Source organism: Setaria viridis, chromosome 8, assembly GCF_005286985.2.
Source record: "Setaria viridis chromosome 8, Setaria_viridis_v4.0, whole genome shotgun sequence".
NCBI lineage: Eukaryota > Viridiplantae > Streptophyta > Magnoliopsida > Poales > Poaceae > Setaria > Setaria viridis.
This window is the reverse complement of record NC_048270.2, coordinates 40,923,115-40,944,903: the sequence shown is the minus strand read 5'-3', so window position 1 is coordinate 40,944,903 and position 21,789 is coordinate 40,923,115. Positions and strand designations below refer to the sequence as shown.

General features: G+C 41.7%; 2 protein-coding genes and 1 long non-coding RNA gene across 6 annotated transcripts; 1 reads left to right on the top strand and 2 right to left on the bottom strand.

Moving 5' to 3' along the window:
* Positions 1-849: 849 nt before the first annotated feature.
* Positions 850-8,568, bottom strand: LOC117866885 (probable LRR receptor-like serine/threonine-protein kinase At1g05700). Its single transcript, XM_072290356.1, has 13 exons — positions 8,120-8,568; positions 6,980-7,562; positions 6,401-6,894; positions 4,851-4,989; positions 4,659-4,730; positions 4,142-4,213; positions 3,959-4,064; positions 3,853-3,862; positions 2,647-2,993; positions 2,342-2,471; positions 2,178-2,246; positions 1,620-1,812; positions 850-1,521 (listed from the first exon to the last, which is right to left on the bottom strand). Exons 1-13 carry the CDS (start codon positions 8,190-8,192, stop codon positions 1,089-1,091), a joined length of 2,721 nt encoding a protein of 906 aa, XP_072146457.1. The 5' UTR covers positions 8,193-8,568; the 3' UTR covers positions 850-1,088.
* A 2,095-nt stretch (positions 8,569-10,663) lies between these two features.
* Positions 10,664-21,513, bottom strand: LOC117833114 (uncharacterized). Of its 4 annotated transcripts, none has more exons than XR_011898902.1 (3): positions 20,057-21,513; positions 19,051-19,084; positions 13,488-18,120 (listed from the first exon to the last, which is right to left on the bottom strand). It is a non-coding gene; the product is annotated as an uncharacterized lncRNA (long non-coding RNA). The 4 variants fall into 4 exon arrangements; XR_011898900.1 differs by having other exon boundaries at positions 19,051-19,091; positions 20,057-21,499; XR_011898901.1 differs by having other exon boundaries at positions 10,664-19,084.
* On the top strand, positions 16,344-17,717 carry LOC140223566 (myb-related protein MYBAS1-like). Its single transcript, XM_072295511.1, has 3 exons — positions 16,344-16,651; positions 16,789-16,918; positions 16,996-17,717. Exons 1-3 carry the CDS (start codon positions 16,531-16,533, stop codon positions 17,456-17,458), a joined length of 714 nt encoding a protein of 237 aa, XP_072151612.1. The 5' UTR covers positions 16,344-16,530; the 3' UTR covers positions 17,459-17,717.
* Positions 21,514-21,789: the final 276 nt, after the last annotated feature.

Sequence of the window (21,789 nt, the reverse complement as noted above, 5' to 3'; positions counted from 1 at the left end):
ACTTTTTTAGAATCACAATATTTCTGTGAACATATGTAAAAGATATCCAAATTGCATAGCGTATCATCAACAAATAAAGCACGTTGTCACCAGGGCAGAGTTTCTCCAATATGTTGTTCTGCCTCCAGTATGCTAACGGACTCGGCATCGGGAGTTTTTTTTATTTTTATATCTTGCAAAAAAAAATGTTTGGTCATATATTTTTGCAAAATACTAAAATAAAAAATATAAAAATAAAAAAATCCCCGGCATCGGTAAGATGGCAACTGCCGGCCCCAATTGAATTGCACACTAACGGTCTTGGAAGCTCTCCCTTAGGCAGGCCTTAGCCCTTCCGCAACCTCAGAACAAGGCCCAAACATGCGTAAATTGGACCCGCTCTTCCGTGTGGATTTGTTGGGCGGAGACCATAGGTTACAGGTTACAGCCCTACAAATCCTAAATAAATAACCTGTATTTCCATTTTAAAAAAGATTTCCCCTAAGAAATAAATTATGTTTCTCACGTGAAGTTTATACTAGTAATACTTGTTTCAGGAACAATGAAGTTAATATTATCAATAATGCTATAGAACTGACGTCTGGAATCTTAAAAAAATCGAGCCCTCCGACATATGTTGCAATAGTTAAACGTCGATGTTGCAACTATTGTTTCTGCATGTTCAACAGTGAATGTTGCATGGAACATAGTTTCTGCATGTTCAACAGTGAACTAAATAATGATGCAAAAATGAAATGGTTCTTCTTTGCCATTGATGGACTTAGTAGTCATGATTCTTGACATGTGCAGCAATGTGTCTCAGTTTGGGTGAACCCCTCACTGTTGACCAACCGTAACAACCTAGTGATATACTACTGACAAGAAATGATGTCAAACTTCTGTTCAGAGTTCTCATTGTGTTTTCAGGAGTTTCTGTGGAGAGAGAAGAGATCGAATTGCACAGTACAACATCTTCAGAACCACATGCATCCGTGGTTGAGTTTCTCCAAGTCTCCAACGCGTGCGTTTGGCGTCAGCAACTGCTGAACTAATTGAGCCAGTAAATTCAGGAGACAACAGGATCAGGGACACAACTGCACCCAGCAACTTCATTGCGCTCCTGTGAGCTGAACTTGATCCACAGCATCAGCAGGCTGCAGGTCCTCGGCCATGGCAGAACTGCTGCTGGTCCCTGCAGCCGAGGCCACAACCTCCCGCTGAAGTGCCTCCAGCGTCGCCACAACCTCCGTCATCGTGGGGCGGGCATGTGCTTCCTCTCGCTGGGCGCAGCGCAGCGCTAGCTCCACCACCTTCCATACAGAGTTGAGATCGCAATGGTCTCTTATCTTCTGGTCGATGACTCTAGCGACATCTTGGCCCCTGCTCCTTCCATGACCAAGGCTCGCCCGCACCCAGTCTGCAATGTTGGTGTGTTTGTTGTCGACGACTGAGCAAGCTGGTCGGTTTGTAATGAGCACCAGGAGAACGATCCCGAAGCTATACACGTCGGTTTTGCCTCTCAGCTCACCGGCCCTTAAGTACCTGCATGCTCACACAGTGGATATATCGATACTACTATTATATATAAGCAGTAATTAGCAGCTAGAGTGCGGAAGAAAGTGGGGGCATTTCGGGCATACTCAGGATCCATGTACCCTTCGGTGCCAGTAAGTGTGGTGGTGACTGTGTGTGTTCTTGTTTCGCTGGTGAGAGCCCTTGCCATCCCAAAGTCGGAGATCTTGGCATCCAGTTTCTCGGTTAGAAGGATGTTGGTAGCCTTCACATCTCTATGGATCAATGGCGTGTTGAAGGCAGAGTGCAAGTAGTGAAGTCCTGCGTGCAAGGATCAGAGACATGTACTAAAGTTTCATGCATGGAGATATTAAACTGCTAGATAGATCAGAAAGGCACGTTGAATAAATAAATGCTTATTGTTAGATACCATATATGTCATGCGTGTATGGGTCCTGTGACTTAATGCCCGGCTGGCCCTAGATATGATTAGTTAGAAATATGAGGAGATTTTGTTTTGTTCTGCTTCTATAAGCCTCAAGATCTCCTCACCCCTATCCATGTGTAACTCCTATCTCTCAATTAATCAATCTATTATTTCCACGCAATCTCAATTGCTTTCACTTAACCTTGCAAGTCTAAAAAATCAAAGAGAGGAAGAAAATCAAAGATTGACATGCACGTACCACTGGCAGAGTCCACCGCGATCTTGAGGCGTTGTGACCAAGTGAGGGGGGCTTCCTGGCCTCTGGATCCTGTCAACAATAAATTTTCTTTGCGCTCATGCAACATAGGGGGGGGGGGGGGGGGGGGGGGATATGTTGTGGTTGCGGTGGAAAATTTTACCAACCTGCTATCAGCCGCTGTTCTAGGTTTCCCCCAGCCATGTACTCGTAGACAAGGCCCAAATGCTTCTCATCCTTGCAATAGCCAAACAATGTCACCACATTCCTATGACGCCCAATGGCTAAGTGCTTAATCTGTAATTCCAACAAATTCAATCAAGCACGAGAAACCGCTATATTGCCAATTAACGGAACTAAATATACACAATAGTATGATGAACTATATAGAACAATCAGTGGGCCACTAAATCAGCACGGGTCATGGATAATTTCTGAGAAAAGAAAATCAGTTTATTGTATATATGCGGACCTCTGCTAAAAATTCTTTATCGCCCTGCGATGAGTCTTGTGATCTGATCTTCACAGCAACAGGAGTTTGGCCCTCCAGCTTCCCAGCGTAGACTGAGCCGAACCCCCCCTCACTGATTTTGTTTCTAAAGTTCTCCGTCATGAGCACAAGTTGTTCATACCTGAAGCTCTGAATCCGTGGACCAGTAGGCACGTCTGCATGGTTGTTCTGTAACGATTGTGAGGGCTGATTGTCCCCTGCAGGTTGTGGGCCCTGATTGCTCCCCATAGATTGTAGGCCCTGATCGTCCCCTGTGGGCTGTGGCTCCAGATTGTCTCCTATGACGGATCGTGAGCCATGCACCAAATCTTAAATCAAATTAAAAATTAAATGAACAGAATAAAAAATTCCTCTCATGAATTTCAGCCAGCTTAATTAGTTACCTGTTTCCTTTTTTCTTTTGTGAATGTATCTAATGGTAAATGCAACAAGTAGAACGACAATAATGATTCCAATAATTGTAGGAATGATGATCTTAAGTATTCTATTCTTTTGGTTGGGAATTGGGTCACAGGAAGCAGGGTTCGTACAAAGGTCCGGATTGTTGTCAGTCCTAGTAAACACAAAATTGGAATAAAAAGATTAAGATTAGTTCATCGAATTCTGCAAAGATCTCTGTTTCAGACGTAAGTATATTTGCTGAACTAGCTTACAAACGAAAGAGAATAATTCTATGAATCTTCAATACCATCAGAATGAATACATAAAATGCACCCCCCTACCCCTTTCACAATAGAATTATACACAGATGTGAGCAATGATGCACATAATAGTAACTACATACTGACACTAACTAATTAATAACCAAATTATAGTCCTTCCTCTTATGATACTAAACATTATTTTGAACAGTACCATAATAATAAAAGGATAATATTCCATATATCACCTATCTGTCTGGTGATCTATCCTCACCCTCAGTCAGGGCATCATTCTAGACAGTACGTGCAGGACACCCTGTAAGATCACCGCAGCTGCACAAGTTATTGGAGGCATGTACACGGGTACAAGCTTTCCCACTACACATGTGTGTTTACTTCTGAAAGCAATGAACACCAATGGTAATAAGACTAGGGCTCAAACTTTGGCCGGGGGCGGCTAGACATACACCTGCAGAACTAGTCATATGGTCAACCAAAGGCGATCCTCAATTAAGCCTAGTTGTACCTGATCCACTCTATTTTACAAGCAAATGATTAAAGGATTATCTCAACTAAATCAGTTTTTATGAGGGCCAGTGGAATAATCTTCATAAACATATATTGATATATACTGCCAAAAGGTGGGACAGTGTGAACCTTAGTGTCAGCAATCCATCCTGAGATTTTTGTAGCAAACTTGTAGGAATTGGTCCACTAAGGTTGTTGCTTGACAAATCTCTACAAAAGATAAGAAAAATAAACATTAAGGGTTTCTGTTTGAAGTTAAAATAGGTTAATCAGCAGGAGGGACTTACAGAAATGTAAGTGACGTCAGTTGACCCAGAAAATTGGGTATTGATCCTGACAGATTGTTGTGCGATAGATCCCTGGAATAGCAAGCAAAATGAAGCACTTAGAAACAAGTGCTAATGTAGAAGTAAATGCTATGTTGCCTAAACTTTGGAGTCAGACGGTTAACTTAAAGCTCTACTGTAGTGAGAGGCATTAAAGCTCTACATTCCCGACTTGGACTGGAAAACACGTTATTATAATTTTGTATATGGTATGCCTAAAAGAGGCCAGACTTTTCTGCAAACTTTTGGCCTTCTAGGTTTTGAACTAATATGTTAAAGTCAACAAGCACTAATAACCTTTTGGGAGTACTCTAAAATCTGGATGGATGGTCTTTGGTAGTACTCTACAATCTTCCTAATACAAAATCTAGCACTGCTGGATCTTTTGAAAAGAATTATTCATTCAGTGACTAACTAGTGATGCAGTAAATCTTGTTACATCATGACGAATTCTGAAACTATACTATGCAGAACATACAAGTGCTGGAGTGATGCTAGCTGGCCAAATGAAGGAACAATTTCACCATTCAATCCATTGGATGACAGATATCTGCAGGAGAGTCAAAGTGTCCAACTATTAACCTTCATTACACGAACATAACACTACAATTCTTTTCTTTTATCTAGTTAAGTGAAAGAAATGGAGATATCTTGTTCATTCAGAACTCACAAGGCGATTATTCTCGATGAACCACTGGTATTGTAAGTGCAGTTCAGGCCATCCCATGCAAAAGCTACAGGGGAACATGGATCTCCTTCCCAGTTTCTCTTAATAGAATAATTTGTCTGGATAGTCATCATCGCAATGGCTGGGAAAATAAATTAAAATAAAGATAAAAGAAAAGGCATAACATATAAGTCTTGTACCAAGAGTACTTCCAGCCAACTACATGACAAAAATAAGATACTTCCTCCAATCAGAAATATAAGTCCATCTAAGTTTGTTATAAGTTAAACTATAAATATTTAAAAATTTATACAGATTGACATTAAGACAAGATTGGTACTACTATATTTCTCACTGTTGAGTTGCATGCACCAACCAGTTTAACCCAAAAGCTTAAGCTGATGAAGAAAGGTGGGCAATTCACTTATACTCCAACACTCCTCCTCACGTGCAGATTCCCTCAGGCCGCATACGTGGAGATTGGAGTAGGCTGCAATTATTTTATTTAATCGCGCTCGCCAGGATTCGAACTCAAGACCTCTGGCTCTGATATCATATTGAGTTGCATGCACCAACCAGTTCAACCCAAAAGCTTAAGCTGATGAGGAAAGGTGGGCAATTCAATTATACTCCAACACTCACGAAAAGTACTTTCATCATATATAACTCTTTCCAATTAAGATGATGGTTTTTATGGATATAGTTAGCCAAAGTTTCAAATTGGAGACCATGCTGATATCCTAATGAACTTATATTTCTATTGAAGGGATATGGTCATCCTTGCCAGTACCATCATCAAACCCATAAAAGGCCATCACTGCTAGCTCAACTAATATTAGCAATCTATTCGAGAAACAAGGCAATCTGGTGGTGAGTGCCTAAATTATTACTTCCACTAAAATTACATTCAAACATAAATTTCAATTAGACAAACTGAATAAAGAATAAAAATAACAAACTGTAATAAACAGAGCAAGAGGTTTATTTAAAAGTTGAATCAAGAATTAAACTCAAGAATTTTACTCATAAAAATATAAATTAGAAATACAAATCAGGAAGAACCACAAGGGGATAGATAAAAAGAATTCAGCTACAAGTCTCTGCCATGTCATTTATTCCCTCTGCGATCCATTTTATTTGGTTTCTGACTGACTGACGTGACCATAAGTCATTTGTAGGGGGTAAGCGGCAAAATGATTTTAGATAATAAAATAACTGTTAGGTTGTAAGTGACAGTTGTGCTATAAAAGCAGATTGGGTAAAGTTAATTCAAATACCAAATACCACATTGCCTTAAACTTGTATGTTTCACGGTGAATCTATAAACATGAACCTTATATTGTTAATTTAAACAAGTTTTTAGATATTGATGGTCAAGATAAAAAAACTCGTTTAGATTGACAACATAATAAGGTTGATGTTAATAGATTCATCATGAAAACATACTTTCATAATATATAACCTAAATGGACTTATATTTCGATTGAAGGTAGTAATTGCAATAATATGTAGACGGAACCCCTAAGCAACACCCTGACAGTTCTACTAATTACCATCTCCAGCGTAAGTGGCAGATCCATTCAGTGGTCGCATCAAGTATATCTCCATTGCACTAATCAAAGGCGGCTTGGAGTTTGGTGTTGCCACAAGGGAGATAGCATGACTTCCTGTACCTTGCACAATACCCGTAAAAACAGTAGTCAACATCTGCTCTGGCCTGAACGCACTAACTAATGTGATATTATTATCCAGAATGACGCTGAATTCCCGAAACGCATCCTCTCGCAGCGTCTCCAACTCGGCAAAATAGAGCACAACCAAGAACTTGGTATTGGCATCAACATTCATGGATGAATCTGAACTCCACCATAGATCCATCGTTGAAGCATTCACCGGAGTGGATACACTACGCATCACTGCAGATGGTGCACCATAGGTGTCATTCGGAGAATTGTTGACTATCCCATTGATAGTATCGGACAATATTGTCCAGGTAGGAACGTCTTCATACTTCTGCCATATTCGGTCATAGGTATCATTTGGGTACCTTTCGAACATAAAACGAACTCTGAGATGTTAAAACTTTTGTACATAACGTAGTCAAGGAAAATTTGTATAGCTAACAAGATTACCTAATGTGTCGATAATCAGTTCCAAAGTGGTAGCGATTGGGCCCAAAACCAACAGTATCACGGAAAAAGCTGAGCAAAACTAGAGATTGTGTTGCCGTGGAATATGGATAAAGATTTTCTTGTAATGATCTCAAGTCCAGCCCTGAGATGAAAGGAGTTCCTAACCCTTTGTTCACGAAACAAACTTGCAGGTAGTTGGCAGGGGACACAGCAACTATCTCAAATATGTAGGCAGTACTGGAGTTAATAATGCTCACCGTCGTCCAGTAATTGACCCCGAGATAGAGATCAAATGTAGGGGGCATGCCTAGTGCATCATAGTTCCCATAGCCAAAGGCAGCCCTCACGTAATACTTGCCACCCGGCGTTAGAGACTGCAATGTGTAGCAGTTGCGTGTCCCATTGGGGAAGGAGCGAACAGTAGAGTACCTCAGGGCAACGTCCGGCTGCATGTTCTCTTCTCGGTTGACAGAATGGATCAACCCAGAGTCTGTGAAACCATCATCAGATACATATGTTATGCCTGTCCTGTCATCAGTGTACTTCGGCGTTGTGGTATACCCACAGTCAATGCTTATGAAACCTGCCAAAAGAACATGAAGTGAGTTATAAAAAAGGACAGAAATTTCAGAGTAACGATGTAGCCTACAATCATGGTAATTACTATATATTGTAAACGCCGAAATGAAGCACATTAACCCCAAAACGCCGAATTTGGCTAATCCGTGCCAATCCAATGATCCCACCGATCAATCGATCGAAGCAGCAGCAGGCACGGACCGTGGCGAGGAAGGATTCCTCCCGTCTCAAAGTCCAGACAGGGGGCAGCTCGATCTCCAGCAGCCGATGAGCAGCGGCCGCATCACGACTCATGACCGATTAACATTTTTATTGAAGTGATTCAGCATTTTAAAAGATCTCATTCAACATTTTCTTTAAAATGTTGAACTAGTGTATCACACAAATGTTGAAATGTCATATTAAACAGAGTAAAATACACTGAAGGTCCATTAACTTGTAAGGAAGTGTCACTTAATTAAGGTCCACAAACTTCAAAATGTATTTTTGGGTAGATAAACTTGTTAAGCCGTGTCATCTAGCTAGGTCCATAAGCAGCCACGTGGGCACCAATAGACTGACCTGGCAAGCTGAATGGGGACATATTCTGTCTCATCTCTTCTCCCTCCCCTAGTCTTCGTCTGAGGCATTTCATCGAGCAGGTTGCGTGCGAGGTGAGCTCCAGCGGCGTGCAATGGCTGCGGCCGGCGTGGCATGCACTGCCATGGAAGCGGTGCGGCGTCCGTTCGGGGCTCGCACGCACGCGTCACGCCAGGCCACACCAGCTCTCGGCGGCGCGCTGCTGGAGCCTCTTGTTGAGGTCCACGGCCCCCACCGCCGCGTCCAGTTCCGCCTCTTTCGCCCGCATCACGCGCGCCATGCTTGCTTGCCACAGCGGCGACTGACGCTGCCAGTTCGGCAATTCCAGGCCTACTCCTCAATTTAGCAGACTGTCAGCTGGCTTGCTGTGGCGCGGCCATTGACGTTGGCAGCTGTCCCGCTCTGCTCTGTGGAGACGACACACGTAGCCCAAGTCTTCTGCTCTCAAGTCTGGACATACATGTAGCCCAGCCCAGCCCATCCATAAAGAAATACGATTTGGTAGGAGAGGGCCCATGGGCCTACGACCTTTTCTTTGAAAGGATTCGATTTCTGTAAGACCATTCCTTTGCCTTTTTTTTTTTTGCGAGCAGGAAAATTCCTATGCTGTCCATTAATTCAGAGGCGTCTTGTCCAACAATTGCTTTAAAAATTGTGTGGACTGTGGTTCCGGAAGAATTTTGGAGCAAACCTGGTTTGCTTTCCTTTTGTGTCTTGTGTTTTCCTATGCTTTCTTGTGTCGCCTTCCTTTCTGCATTTTCCTATATAGGATTCGGAGTACCATGATACTACAGTCCTGTGTACTTTCCCCCTACTATTCCTGTGTTTCCAGGATCCTACTTGAAAAGATGCCCAAGCGTGTTGTTGTCCTAGTACTTACAGCAATGCGAAAAGCTAATACATCTCACCTCTGTATTATAAAATTATAAAAGGTATTGGAGGCACCCCTACCCCTCATTTATTGCCTCCCTCCCGTCCGGATGGCAAACCTTTAGTACTTCAAATTATGCTGGTGAGGAAATTTAAGTTCATTATAATAACCTCTTAACTAATGATGCAAGTTACTAAAATTTTAGAATTTTAGATCATTAGGTCGACCCTAAACCTTGGTAGAATGGAATTGAACATACTAGTTAATTTAGAGGACAAATTAGCTAAGGTATAGTAGCATGCCATCATAACTGTTTCGGAAAAACACCAACTTTTCCATTAGTATTAGGTATTTGCTTCACCTGGGATGCTAGATGTATGCACAAATGGAACTAATGCAGATGTGTAGTTACATAACAATCACAGAGAAGGAAGTTTATGAGCTTACCAAGGCTATCTAGCTGACCATGAATGCAAGAAAAGCTCAAACTCGTAACAACAACCAGCAATAAGGTCACACTGACCGTCCCGTCCATTTGCGAACAATATGAATACATCCTCTCGAGAACAGTTCTTCCTTCTTCCCGAGTCTCGTCCAATATGTACCAATCTATGTAATGTCATCGTGCTCTTCGCCATCAAATCAAACAAATAAGTCCAAATCAAGCTGTTACATAGAGTACATATGCAAGTTTAATTTCGCATTAGGTATCCACTTGCATTCTTAGCTATATAGAGGTGACATCGCGGTTCATCGATGCAAAAACACACGACCACACCTAGGCTAGCTGCTGCATCATCAACTTTTTTTTTTATCAAAATGTAATTCTATATTTGTTTCACTGAACCGTGTGCGTGTGTCCGGTAGACTCGCGTTATAAATTTGTTTACTTTCTTCTTAATACCAAGGTGCGCAGCTCTCCTGCGTATTCTTGAAAAAAAACTTTCGCATTTGGATCCAGACAGTTTGATTCACACGCAGACATGCATATACCTCTGTTTCATTGCTGTCGAATGGATCCAGCCAGTTTGATTCACACCTAGCTGCATCATCGACAGCACCGAAATAATGGAAATATGCGCCAGATAAATGCGACGTGCAAACCGAGATTACAACTTTGTTCTTTGCATTATCACCATTCGACAGCAATGAAACAGAGTGAATCAAACTGGCTGGATCCAAATACGAAAGTGAGAGCACTGAGAAGCCATCAACGCGAGAGGGCAAAGACATACGCATGTAGGAATTCGTGGCATAGTGTTTATCGCCATCGTCAACGTCAAACGAAATGCATCCAAATTAAATCCAGCAGCTCGTCGATCTCATGACGCTGGATACTGTGCTTCAATGTTTAGTTTAACATTACCGCAGCAAAATGCGTCACTTGCACACAATATATGCAACATTGCAACCATGTCGATGCAACAATATAATGTTCCTGTTGGATTCCGAGGGCCAGATCCGAAGTAGAAAGAAACATTCCAGCTAGCTTTGTCATTACTTGTGTTATCATTAAGCATTTACTCCCTCTGTTCTTAAATATATGATGCCGTTGATTTTTTTTATTTGTTTAACCATTCATCTTTTGTACAAATATTTTGTTTGCAAATAGATAAACCTACAAGTTAAATCTAAAGTACATTTGACAACAGATATAACGATACACATTTTACTTTAAGTTAACTAACTCGTTCAATACATATTGGTGGTCAAAGTTAGAGTAAAAAATCAACGACGTCATATATTTAACAATGGAAGGATTATAAGCTAAAAAACATTTCATGTCAGGCCCTAACATTTGGTAGGTGATGGCTGACTTCTGAAACCAGACTCCACTGTTTACACCATAAACACCCTCCAGCATGAGCCACGCGCATGCACAAAGATATTTAGCAGAATGTTTATTGTTCACCATAAAATAAAAAACTCAAAAGCATGATCAGCTAGCTTATGACATCACTAGTTCGAAGCTTAATTAAAAAACATTTCATGTCAGGGTCGATTTGGTTAGTGATGGCTGACTCCTCCACTGTTCATCATAAACAACAATTACATCACGACCCAGCAGAGAATTCAGCATGCATCTCGATCAAATCCAGCACACACACACACAGTTTACTATTCCCGGGCATATCGGCATGTCTGAATCACAGCCACAAGCTGATGAGCATCACCCATCCTGATCTCATCCCGCTAATGCCCCAGCACGTCAACGATAGGGTGAACTGTGACCTCCACTACGCCCCGTGGCTGCAGGACAAGCGTTGCCATGAGCTCATCGTGTTGTGCTAACCTCCAGAGAGCACAGCAGGCCAAAGCAACCTTAGTAGTTTTCTGTCCATGGATTGCATGCCTAGTGGATGCTGCTTTTGATGGAGATCCATCACCTTTGGCTCCCTCACCCTAGGCTCCACTCCTAGTGTAGTGTGTGTGTGTGCGCCGTGTGGTGAGACCAAATCATGCCAAACGGGTGGTGGTTTTGGCTTTGGATGCGGCATTGCTGTCGGCATCTGCTGTCGTCACCGGGATCACCTGCGAAATTCCATGTTTCTTATCACCTTATGCTTTTAGGATAATCGGTTGGCTCATCAGCATGCAAGCATCTACATCGTGGACGAGATTAGAGCACTGGGAGAGAGTCGGAGGTTCACGCTATCGGTAAGAAGCCCTGGTTTTTCCTACCATCTAATCAAACAATTAAATTCTGATGTAAAAAAGCTCTGACGTGAAAGGATCTTGATGTCAACTAGAGGGAGTTGAATAATTGAACCTGAAATTTATCGCAATCTAAAATAATTTTATCAGCGACTTATAGAGTTTCTGCAGATTTCTACGGAATCACCGAAAAAACCGGTTTCCCAACCCGGCTAAGCTGGCCCAACAAAAGGTGAAATATGGCCCCAACAAGTTTGAGCACAAACCAAACTTGGACATGCACTTCTACGGATGATTTTCAGCAGGTTGGAAATGTCCTGCACACAAATAAGCACACCCAAGTAGCTCGAACCGGAAGCACAAATAAATGCTATAATTGAACAAGTAAGGCAAACCGAAATGGAGACTCGAGGATTTGTTTATCCGAAGTTCAGATTCACCATTGTGAATCCTACATCTCTGTTGAGGAACTCTGTAGGATATGAGTCTTTTTCAACTCCCTTCCAATGAGTAGGGTCGCACTCAACCGCTTCCCCATTTTCACTGGATGATTTTTTCCCTTGCGGAGGCAAGATTGCAGCCCTCACAAACTTGCCGCTGCTCATCACACCTTGGGAGCTAGCCGACGACGCCTAGCCATCTAGGAGGCTTCACCTCCAAGACTAACAAATGCTTCACAAGTTATTTTAACGTCAACCACAAGTGTTCAATCTATGGATTGTTCACAGGCGCTCTCTAATGCTCACACACAATCTCACTCTCAACCCAATTCTAGGATTTATCAAGAATCACACAAATCTCATAAAGAGAGGTTGGGGAAAGCTTCACTAGTGTTAGAAAGACTTTTGCACGCTCTAAGCCCAGGAAACACCAGTAGCCCCTCAAGGAGGAGCTCAAGGGGTATAAATACCCCAAGACAAAGAAACTAGCCGTTAAAGCAGAGAAAAATCAGCTAAGCCGGTTTCCCAAACCAGCTAAGCTGATTTTTAAACAAACTAGCCGTTACCCCATGTCAGAGCCAGAAACTAGCCAAGCTGATTCCCCAAACTAGCCAAGCCAGTTTAGGCTGAGATGGTATACTCGAGGACTTCCTCAAGGCCTATCTCACATGGATCATTTTTGTTTTGTCAATCAACCAATGTTGCATCTCTCTTGATAGTACGACGTACCTATACTCAACAATAAATATAAATGACATTTCAATCACTTGAGCTTGTATGTCTTCACTCATGCCATACTTGATCGATGTCAACTCGAGGGCTTCAACATTGCATTCTAGCTGAGCACATCTATCTTGAGCTAGTAGCTTAGGATTTTCCAACATATGTGATCCAAATCATAATCATAATCCTTAAGCTACTCCAATGTATCCTTCAACAAATATTTGATGCATTGCATTGCTTCACTAGATATGCTTGATTTGATACCTCCAAGTACTAGCTACTTCACCCTAACAAATATCCTATGGCTCAAGTCGTCACTTGATCAAACTTTGTTTAAACTTTGTTTAGTACCTCGTTGCTAATTTCTTGCTTGACTTTTTCATCCAATCATGCTGTTTTGAGCTTAACTTTGCCTTAACATCAACATTGAATATCCATTTCTTATTTGCAAGCTATCAATAATGAGACCAATAATATCACATAGGTTCATGCTCTTAATCATGCACAATAGCTTGCCCTTCTCTTTTATATTAACATCCCATTGTTTTCCAACAACCTTTCATAATATTTAGAGACCAATATATCAGGCATGTCACTGTGTCTTTAACCTCATTTCAATTCGCGTGTCATATGTCGCACTTTTGCTTCATGGGATCATGTATTTGCTTGCTTTCATGAGAATGAGCCATATATTTTTCCATTCATCAATAACATAATATACATGTTAGAATAAATTCCCGCTCATAATCTTAAGCAAACAAGTTAATCCTTTAATCGTTTTGCCATATAATTCACCAAACCCGCTTAGGGGCCTAGATGCTCTTTCATGAAAACTTACATTATTTGTCAACTAAAGTTTCTAGAATGAACTGCCTGGTCCATCAACTTGTGGTGGTCTCCATCATCATACGACGAGAATTATTATCTTCAGACTGTTGATGGTTAAGATGATTGATGGCTTGTGATTTTGCACATCATGCACAGCAAGAATCCTCCCAACAAAAATAAAGCATTCCAAAGATTATTTTTCTGCATGAGTGCAAAGTTTCAGACAAGTCAATAAACTGACATAGTACCATACTCACATATGAATATACGAAGACAAGCATCAACATCACAGAGGTTAGCTGAATTTTTACTTCTTCCTAGTATGATGGGGGTCCAAATTAAAGGATTCCAAAGATGCACGTATCTGAGAAAATGACTTAAGTCGTGCAATTGATGAACATGGGAAAAGGGGTGAAAAAGAAGTATCATCTCACGCATGATGACCGATCAGTCCTGAAGTAAGTACATCCTGACACGTCCAGAGAAGCAAGGAAGATGAGCTCTTGGTGCCTGTCAGATACTACAGCCAGCTGACAGAGACAGATAAAAGAAGCACAAACGACAAACAGAACAATGGAAGCAGGATGAGAAAAATCGGAAGACCGATTGGGCTCACCATTAGTAGAATAGAGCGGTGCTCAGTGTACAGGGGAGCCTTCCAAAAGCAGGATAGATGCCAATATAACCAAGTTGGTGAGACGCCGTCCCCACCACAAAGTGGACAGCAACACAGGTTGCAGGTTGGTGGCCTCCACAGCAAAGCTTCTTCCACAGGGAAATGGTAGTTAACTTCATGCTGAGCTAGGGAACCTTTCAAGATCAAAACAACTAATTCCATGGCAATGGAGAAGTTAGGTCTTAAGGATAAAGAACTCCTCAGGGGCCCTACTGTCTAGAAACCTGTCATTTCACATCTTTCTTCTCCATGCATACATAAATGATGTACAAAAGAGAGTAATGAGTGATAGAATGATGACCCAGGAGCTTAAAAAGATCTATCTATCATTCATCTCACTCACTTATCAATCAACCAAGATGCCAGAAATGTAACAAAGATGGCATATGTTGTATGGTAAATCATGCTCAGTTCTGATGATGCAACACTACTGGACCAAGAAAAGGATGCACACTTCAAAAAACAAATAATCAAAAATCCAAAATAGACCTGTTTTTTTCTTCTTCCCAATAGACTGCTAGTGCAGCAACCACTACTTGGGCAGCCACTGTATCTGGCAACTTACCTACAGCGTACAGTACTGTGCAGCGGAACTTAGTTACACCTTGATATGATTCAGTTATTACATGTCTTAGCTGTATTCCATTTGGAATTCACAGTCAACGAACTATGAAATGCACAAAAATAGGCAACCATGAAAGCTGATTAAATTACGTCAGCTGATTTATTACATAGTTGATATATGTATTTTTGAAATATTGCAGAGCATGTTCTGCTAGCAATATCACTGCTATCTGTTACCTTATGTTTTTTTTTTTTAAAAAAACTTCAGCATTCCCACTTTTGATATGTGCTATCTAAAACACTGCAGAAATGTTATCAGAGGTACCATTGGTAAATCAGATATGCACTGCATAAGAGCGCAAGTAATCCTAGTTTTCGATACAGACACTCCAAAGATTACTTTTATGTAGCTCAACTAACACCAAAAAGACATTTTTTACAAGGCACCCTCAGTGGAAGAATATGCATTATGCTGATTTGCGTATGGCTTCTATTGAAGGTGTATGCTTAGGATAATGGCTGACAAGAAAAGACGGATGGAGTCCTCAGTGCCAATGATAATGGCTGATAGAAAAGCAAATACCTTTTACTTCAAGGAAAGGAAATGGGGAACAGTCCAGAGAAAGTTTGCCACACTCTATGAATGGCTTTTGACTCTATGAATGTCATGGATTAAAATCAAGAATTTTTAAATGGTCAAGCATCATAACTCACTGGGTAAAAAGTTCAGATCAAGTGTAGGGGAACATTTTTTTTTCAATTTGTAAAAAACCTGCAGTAAAAAAGTTCAGATGAAGAGTAGGTAAAAAGTCCACGAAACACCTAAAAAAAGGAAAATAAAAATGATTGAACAATTTTGACATATTTGAAGTGCAGGCATATATCATGTACTCAGTATGGGTTACCTAAAGCAAGAACTGGGATCCACTCCAGACATCTATTCGTCTTATCAAAGAATAATATGCTTAAAGCATTAATGCTACTGGCTTATTAGATATCAAAATAACAATAGCCACAACAGTTTCTCCTTGTCTTTTTTTTTTGCAAAACATAACGAAACATCTCATTACACAGAAAAAAAGGAAAATAGTGTTCTCCGTTGATATATGTCAAAATGATTGTGCTATCACACAAAAACAGTGGAGTCAACTCACAGTCATAGAGCTAACAGACAAGATATAAGAATTACATGTATTATTCTGAATACACTATAAACAAAGCCTGCTTGACCATTCCCTTAATAGTGTGTAACTCACAAACCAAGAACCCAGGGAAAACATTTTGTTAGCTGAGTCTGAGCACAACCCCAATGATGATATGATCTTAGGGTTCTCTAAATCATAACCATGACGTCATAAGATCACACAAGTGCTTCCTCTTTTATTTTATTTTTTATTTTTGGTGGTGAGAAGAGCTTCCCCTGTTGCCTATAAATGAGTGGCAAAAGCCAGCAATCCAGTACACAGCTTAAGACTTAGTGGCTTCCTCCCCCTAATAGCACCTTCTTCCTATGAGGCTGGAGTCCATCAAGGATCAAAACCAGAATCTTCCCACAATCACACAGAGAAAGAAGAACACCAAGACTGGTTCCCAGCCTATCCAAGGTAGAAGCGAGCAACGTTAGTGTGGCAGTAACATGGTGACTGTGAGAGAGGAGATGCGTAAGGGGCCATGGACAGAGCAGGAGGACATGCAACTGGTATGCACTGTCCGCCTGTTCGGTGACCGTCGTTGGGACTTCATTGCCCAAGTCTCAGGTTTGAGGGGTTGGGGAACTACAACTTAGGTAGCTATTTTGCAATCCTTAGCGCAAAGTCGCAAACATAAATGTAATCCCTGTGTCTAACCAGCCTTCTTGATCATACTATATGTTCCCTATGTTGTTTTCATGTAGGCCTCAACAGGACAGGAAAGAGCTGCCGCCTTCGGTGGGTGAACTACCTCCACCCTGGTCTCAAGCATGGCCGCATGTCACCGCAAGAGGAGCGCCTTATTATTGAGCTCCATGCTCGGTGGGGGAACAGGTTTGATCCAAAGAGAGTAGCTTTTCTCTGTTAGTAAATTTAGGTTGAGATAAAACTCACTCAAATTCTCCATATAGATGGTCTAGGATAGCACGGAGGCTGCCAGGGCGCACAGACAATGAGATCAAGAACTACTGGAGGACACACATGAGAAAGAAAGCACAAGAGAGGAAGATGAGCATATCACCTTCATCCTCATCCTCCTCATTGACATACCAATCCTGCCTTCTTGACACCTCTCCAATCATTGGGATGAGCAGTGGTGACACTCACAATGGCAGTAGCTGTGTTACCAGCGCCCTTGACAGCACCCAGAGTTCCATGGATGCATATCCCATGGATCAGATATGGAGAGAAATCGAGGCACCGCAGGCACCTGCCTTGCTGGGCATTGCTGAAGGGAAAGAGAAGACATGCAGTAGTATCCCCTGCCCTCTGCCATCACCTGCTATGTGGGATTACAAATGCCCTGAGATATTCTGGAAGATGGAAGATGAAGAAATCAGGATGTTGGCTCCATCATTTGGTTATGGTAAATAAGGCCCTCACTATTGAAGGAGGAAGGAATACATCTATATATAGGCCAGGTCACTCAGCAAATCTGCCTAGCAGATTTGCAGTACCTGCACTTAATTACTAGCTATGTTTGCATTAGTATGGATTTCAGTATTTTTAAATCTACGGTAACATTGAAAGTATTCTCATGATGTATGTATCTATGTAGTGTGAGAATAGTTTGTACCAGTTTGTGCAATAGTGTGCAATATAAGGATGCTCTATATGCATGATATATTATTCATATCTGTGGATATCTCCTGATGTTCATGGTTACTATTCAATACAATATGATAAGAAGTTGAATGTTACATTTAGACTCATAATTTCTAAGGCTTGGATAAAGGCAGACTAAATAATTTGAGGCTCACTTAGAGGCTTACAAAGGTATACCGCATTTTATTATTTCTCAAAACTTGAGCTTGTTTCTAAATAAAGATCAGAATCATTTCTTAGACCTTCATGGCTAAGTCTATTACATTCTCATTTAGCCCCTACTACTTAGACTTTCCAAGTCCTAAAACTCGGCAATAGAGATCACATGTTACCTGCACTAAAGATCAGGAATACCAGTCTGTTTGTTCTTCAGTTCAGTTCTTCCAATAGAGATCATGCTACACACCCGTACCTTGTCTTACGGGTAAGCTCTGAAACAGGTAAAAAAAATAGCGACAAGCAAATCTCAGAAATGTACTACTGTTAGCTTTTTGCTGGCCAATAATGGTCAGGCAGCCTTTTGGACTGCTGTAGATGCATCAGTATGAGCGACCAGAATGGAACTGACTTAGTGCAAGAGTGAGTGATCTATCATTTCATTTTTTGATTCCTATAAAGCTGATTAGCATTAGGATTTAATTAAAAAGTTAAATCACACTAACAAATAAGACTAGAAAGAAGTTGCTGGTTGTACACGCAAGAAATAAGAAATTCAACAAGTGTGATAAGGTAAATAAAAGGCGTAGATAAGTGGTCTGCACTAGGGACTTTTGTAGTCAGCTACTTGTTGAAACTGCTCCTGTGTAAAATTAAGATAAGATTTTTCTTCTAATTGATTAATAACGTAGTGCATGCATGGACCGACAAGACGCCATCATTCCTGCTCGCTTTTACTCCAACACTCCACAGCATCCAACTTGGAGAAAAGCTTTGATATGGATAAGACTAAAAAGTTTCTCCCCTTTAACTTCTATTAGATTATAAAGCACAGTACAAAAGGAAGCGAACACATGCTGAGGCTACCTACATCTACATATATAGTGAATTCACGAAATGGAAACCAACTCAGCAAAAGACAACAAGCCAAGTGAACCGAATAACAAAGCAGAGTAGCAGATTATGGCCATGGTGTTTTACTTAGTTATTCTAAGAACATCCATTATAAGCAAGCAAACTTCCACAATGTGATGCCATTATGATTCTTTTAGATCAGGGTCAGGGAGGAAGTCAAAGTATCAGAAGATCACAAGATCTGATTATGTGGTGACATGTTTTTAAGAAAATATGCAATATTACTTAGTCGTTTGAGGAGATAAAGGATAATATGCAGAGATAGAAATAATACATAGGGAAGAACTGACCCTGCCTAGAAGGATCCATCAATCACTTGAAAAGCTTCACCCTTAGATAAAAGGTGAAAACTCAATTAGACAAGATTAGGGTAAGAATCCTAAATAAGAAATCAAACACAGGAAGCATTCCTGAATATCAAGGCTACTACAGCCAAAAGTGGATACACATACACTAGATACTTGAGCAGGCATTTGTCGGCAGACACTATCAGAAACAAATATCACACAGAGTGTACCAGAAAGTCAGTTGATGAACTTTATACTAAATTTTTTAACCTTTGAGTGGTGTAGCAAAAGTTGCTGCCATGTTCCCTAATACCTAAAATAGTTCGGTAAGCATTTACAGATATTAACAGCCTAACGTTCCAAAGAAATCTCCCTGACATCAACTTATGAAGAATTCCAACGGAGTGCGGAATGCAAAACTTATAACAGAGTAGGCTCCCTCTCTCTGCTCCTACATTAAAAGGAGGACTTGCATGTCCCCTACAATACACTTGCACTAGATTTCTTTAATTCAACCAGTATGCGACTAAATAGAGTTTCTTTGTTTTCCAGGAATGCATGGTCACACTTTAAAGTTAAAACTTATCTCACTTTAAAGGAGCCAAATAGTCAACAACAGAAAATAGAATACCAAATACCTAATCAGTAAACACCTATCCAAAGCAGCATCGGAAGGGGATTAAGCTAAGCATGCCCAAACGGCCTAACATCCAGCAAGAGACTGGTACAGCATTAGAATAGCATGCACCTGTCATCCCCAAAATAGAATACCAAATGCCGTCACTGACCTAACAGGAACACTACGGGATGAGATCTCATCAGTTTCCCATTCCAATTTGTTAATTCCCAGTTGGGCAAAATATCACCTCATATCATACCCTCCCATTGCCGCACAAAATTCAACTCTGGATCGGAGATCTCTCCGCTGCCGCCTTGGGGATTATATATGAGACGAAACAGCAATATAATCAAAGCACTGATGTACGAGATGAGAAACGAAGGACCCTACCTCCTCACCTCGTCGTCCCCGGCGCCGGAGGAGACGGCGCACAACTTCGCCGGCGGCTGCCAGGGGGGACGACCGGCGGAGCAGTCGTAGGCCTGGGCTGGAGGAACGACGGGTTGTGATTGTCGGCCCGAGTAATGAGGTGTGGTTAATTACAAGAGGCCCAAGGCTCACCACTTGGGTCGGCCCAGCATCATGGCAATGAAAAGCTGGCCCAGAAATCTTTCCCCCTAAAAAATTGCATTGACAAGTTCATCCAATAGAGAGAGAGAAATCTTTGTCACGTAGCGTTCGTTTTCTTCAAAGGATATTGTCACGACGATACCTGAAAAAAAATAGGAGGCGATGTAAATGGGCCAAACATCATGGCAGTGAAACTCGGGCCCAGAATGGGCTTCCTGACGACGATTTAGGCAGAGGTTCAGGGACATAGAAGCACCAAACCAAATGGCCCGATTTCTGCTATTTGATTTCGTCGGAACATGCAAGAATTCAAATATATTATCCTAACAAAATAAAATCATATATAGATGTTGCATTGCACATATGAATTTCTTGCGCCACTTTTGCACCAACTCCCTCCGTTCCAAATTGTAAACCATTCCAACTTTCTTAAAAAGTCAAAGTATCTCAAATTTGATTAAATTTATACAATAAAATACTAACATTTCTGGTACCAAATAAGTACCATTAGTTTCTCCATTAAATATATTTTTAAAGTATATCTGTTCGGTGCCATAAATCTTTGTATTCATATCTATAATTTTGATCAATTATAAAATGGTTTCACTCTCAAAAAAATTTAGAATGACTATTTGAAATGGAGGGAGTAGCCAGCAATCCTGCACGGGCATTCAGTTAGTGAACCCTGATCGAGAAGCCAACAATTATGCTGCCACCGTTCAGCATTGTGGTGTCCAAAGGAGGAAGCTTGTTCCTGGGTCAATAGGCCGGATGAATCCAATGTTAAAACAGAACATATATAATTTCCTCTGCAACACAGAAGTGCCAACTGAAAGGCTAGCTAGTGAAATGACACCTATTAGGCTATTATGCCAACTTGATCTTCAATTATGCTCATGAGAAATGGTCAGCTACTATCACTACGGGATACGGGAGCTTTGCCGAGTGCCAGGAGCACTCGGCAAAATCCTAAAAACACTCGGCAACCGACACCTGACAAAGATTTTAATGACAAGCGTTCTTTGCCGAGTATTTTTTGTCAGGCACTCGGCAAACATTTTTTGAAAAAAATAAAAAAAAAAAAGCACCATCTCACTGCCTGCTCCACCTCCCATGCCGTCGCCGCCACCACCACCAAAGCCACCTCCTGCTCCGCCTCCACCACCACCACCAAGGCCACCTCCTGCACCACCGGCTGCCGCCACCACGCCGCCGCCAACACCAGCCCGCCGCCACGCCGCCCGCCGCCCGCTGCCCGCCACCACCACCACTGGCCGGATCCGAGAGAGGGAGGGCTAGATCCGAGGAAGAAGGGAAGGGGGAGGGGCGGCACCAGGGAAGAAGAAGGGCGCGGGGAGGGGCACCGATGGGGAAGAAGAAGGGGAGGGGGAGGGGCGGCGCCGGGGAAGAAGAAGGGGAGGGGAGGGGCTCCGGCGGCGGCAGGGAGGGGCGCTGGGGGCTGGCCGGGAGAAAGAAGGCCGCTCAGGCGGGGTGTTGTGGCCAGGAGGAAGGGGCGTTGGAGTGTTTTGCAGGCATGTGTGCGTTAGGCAGCG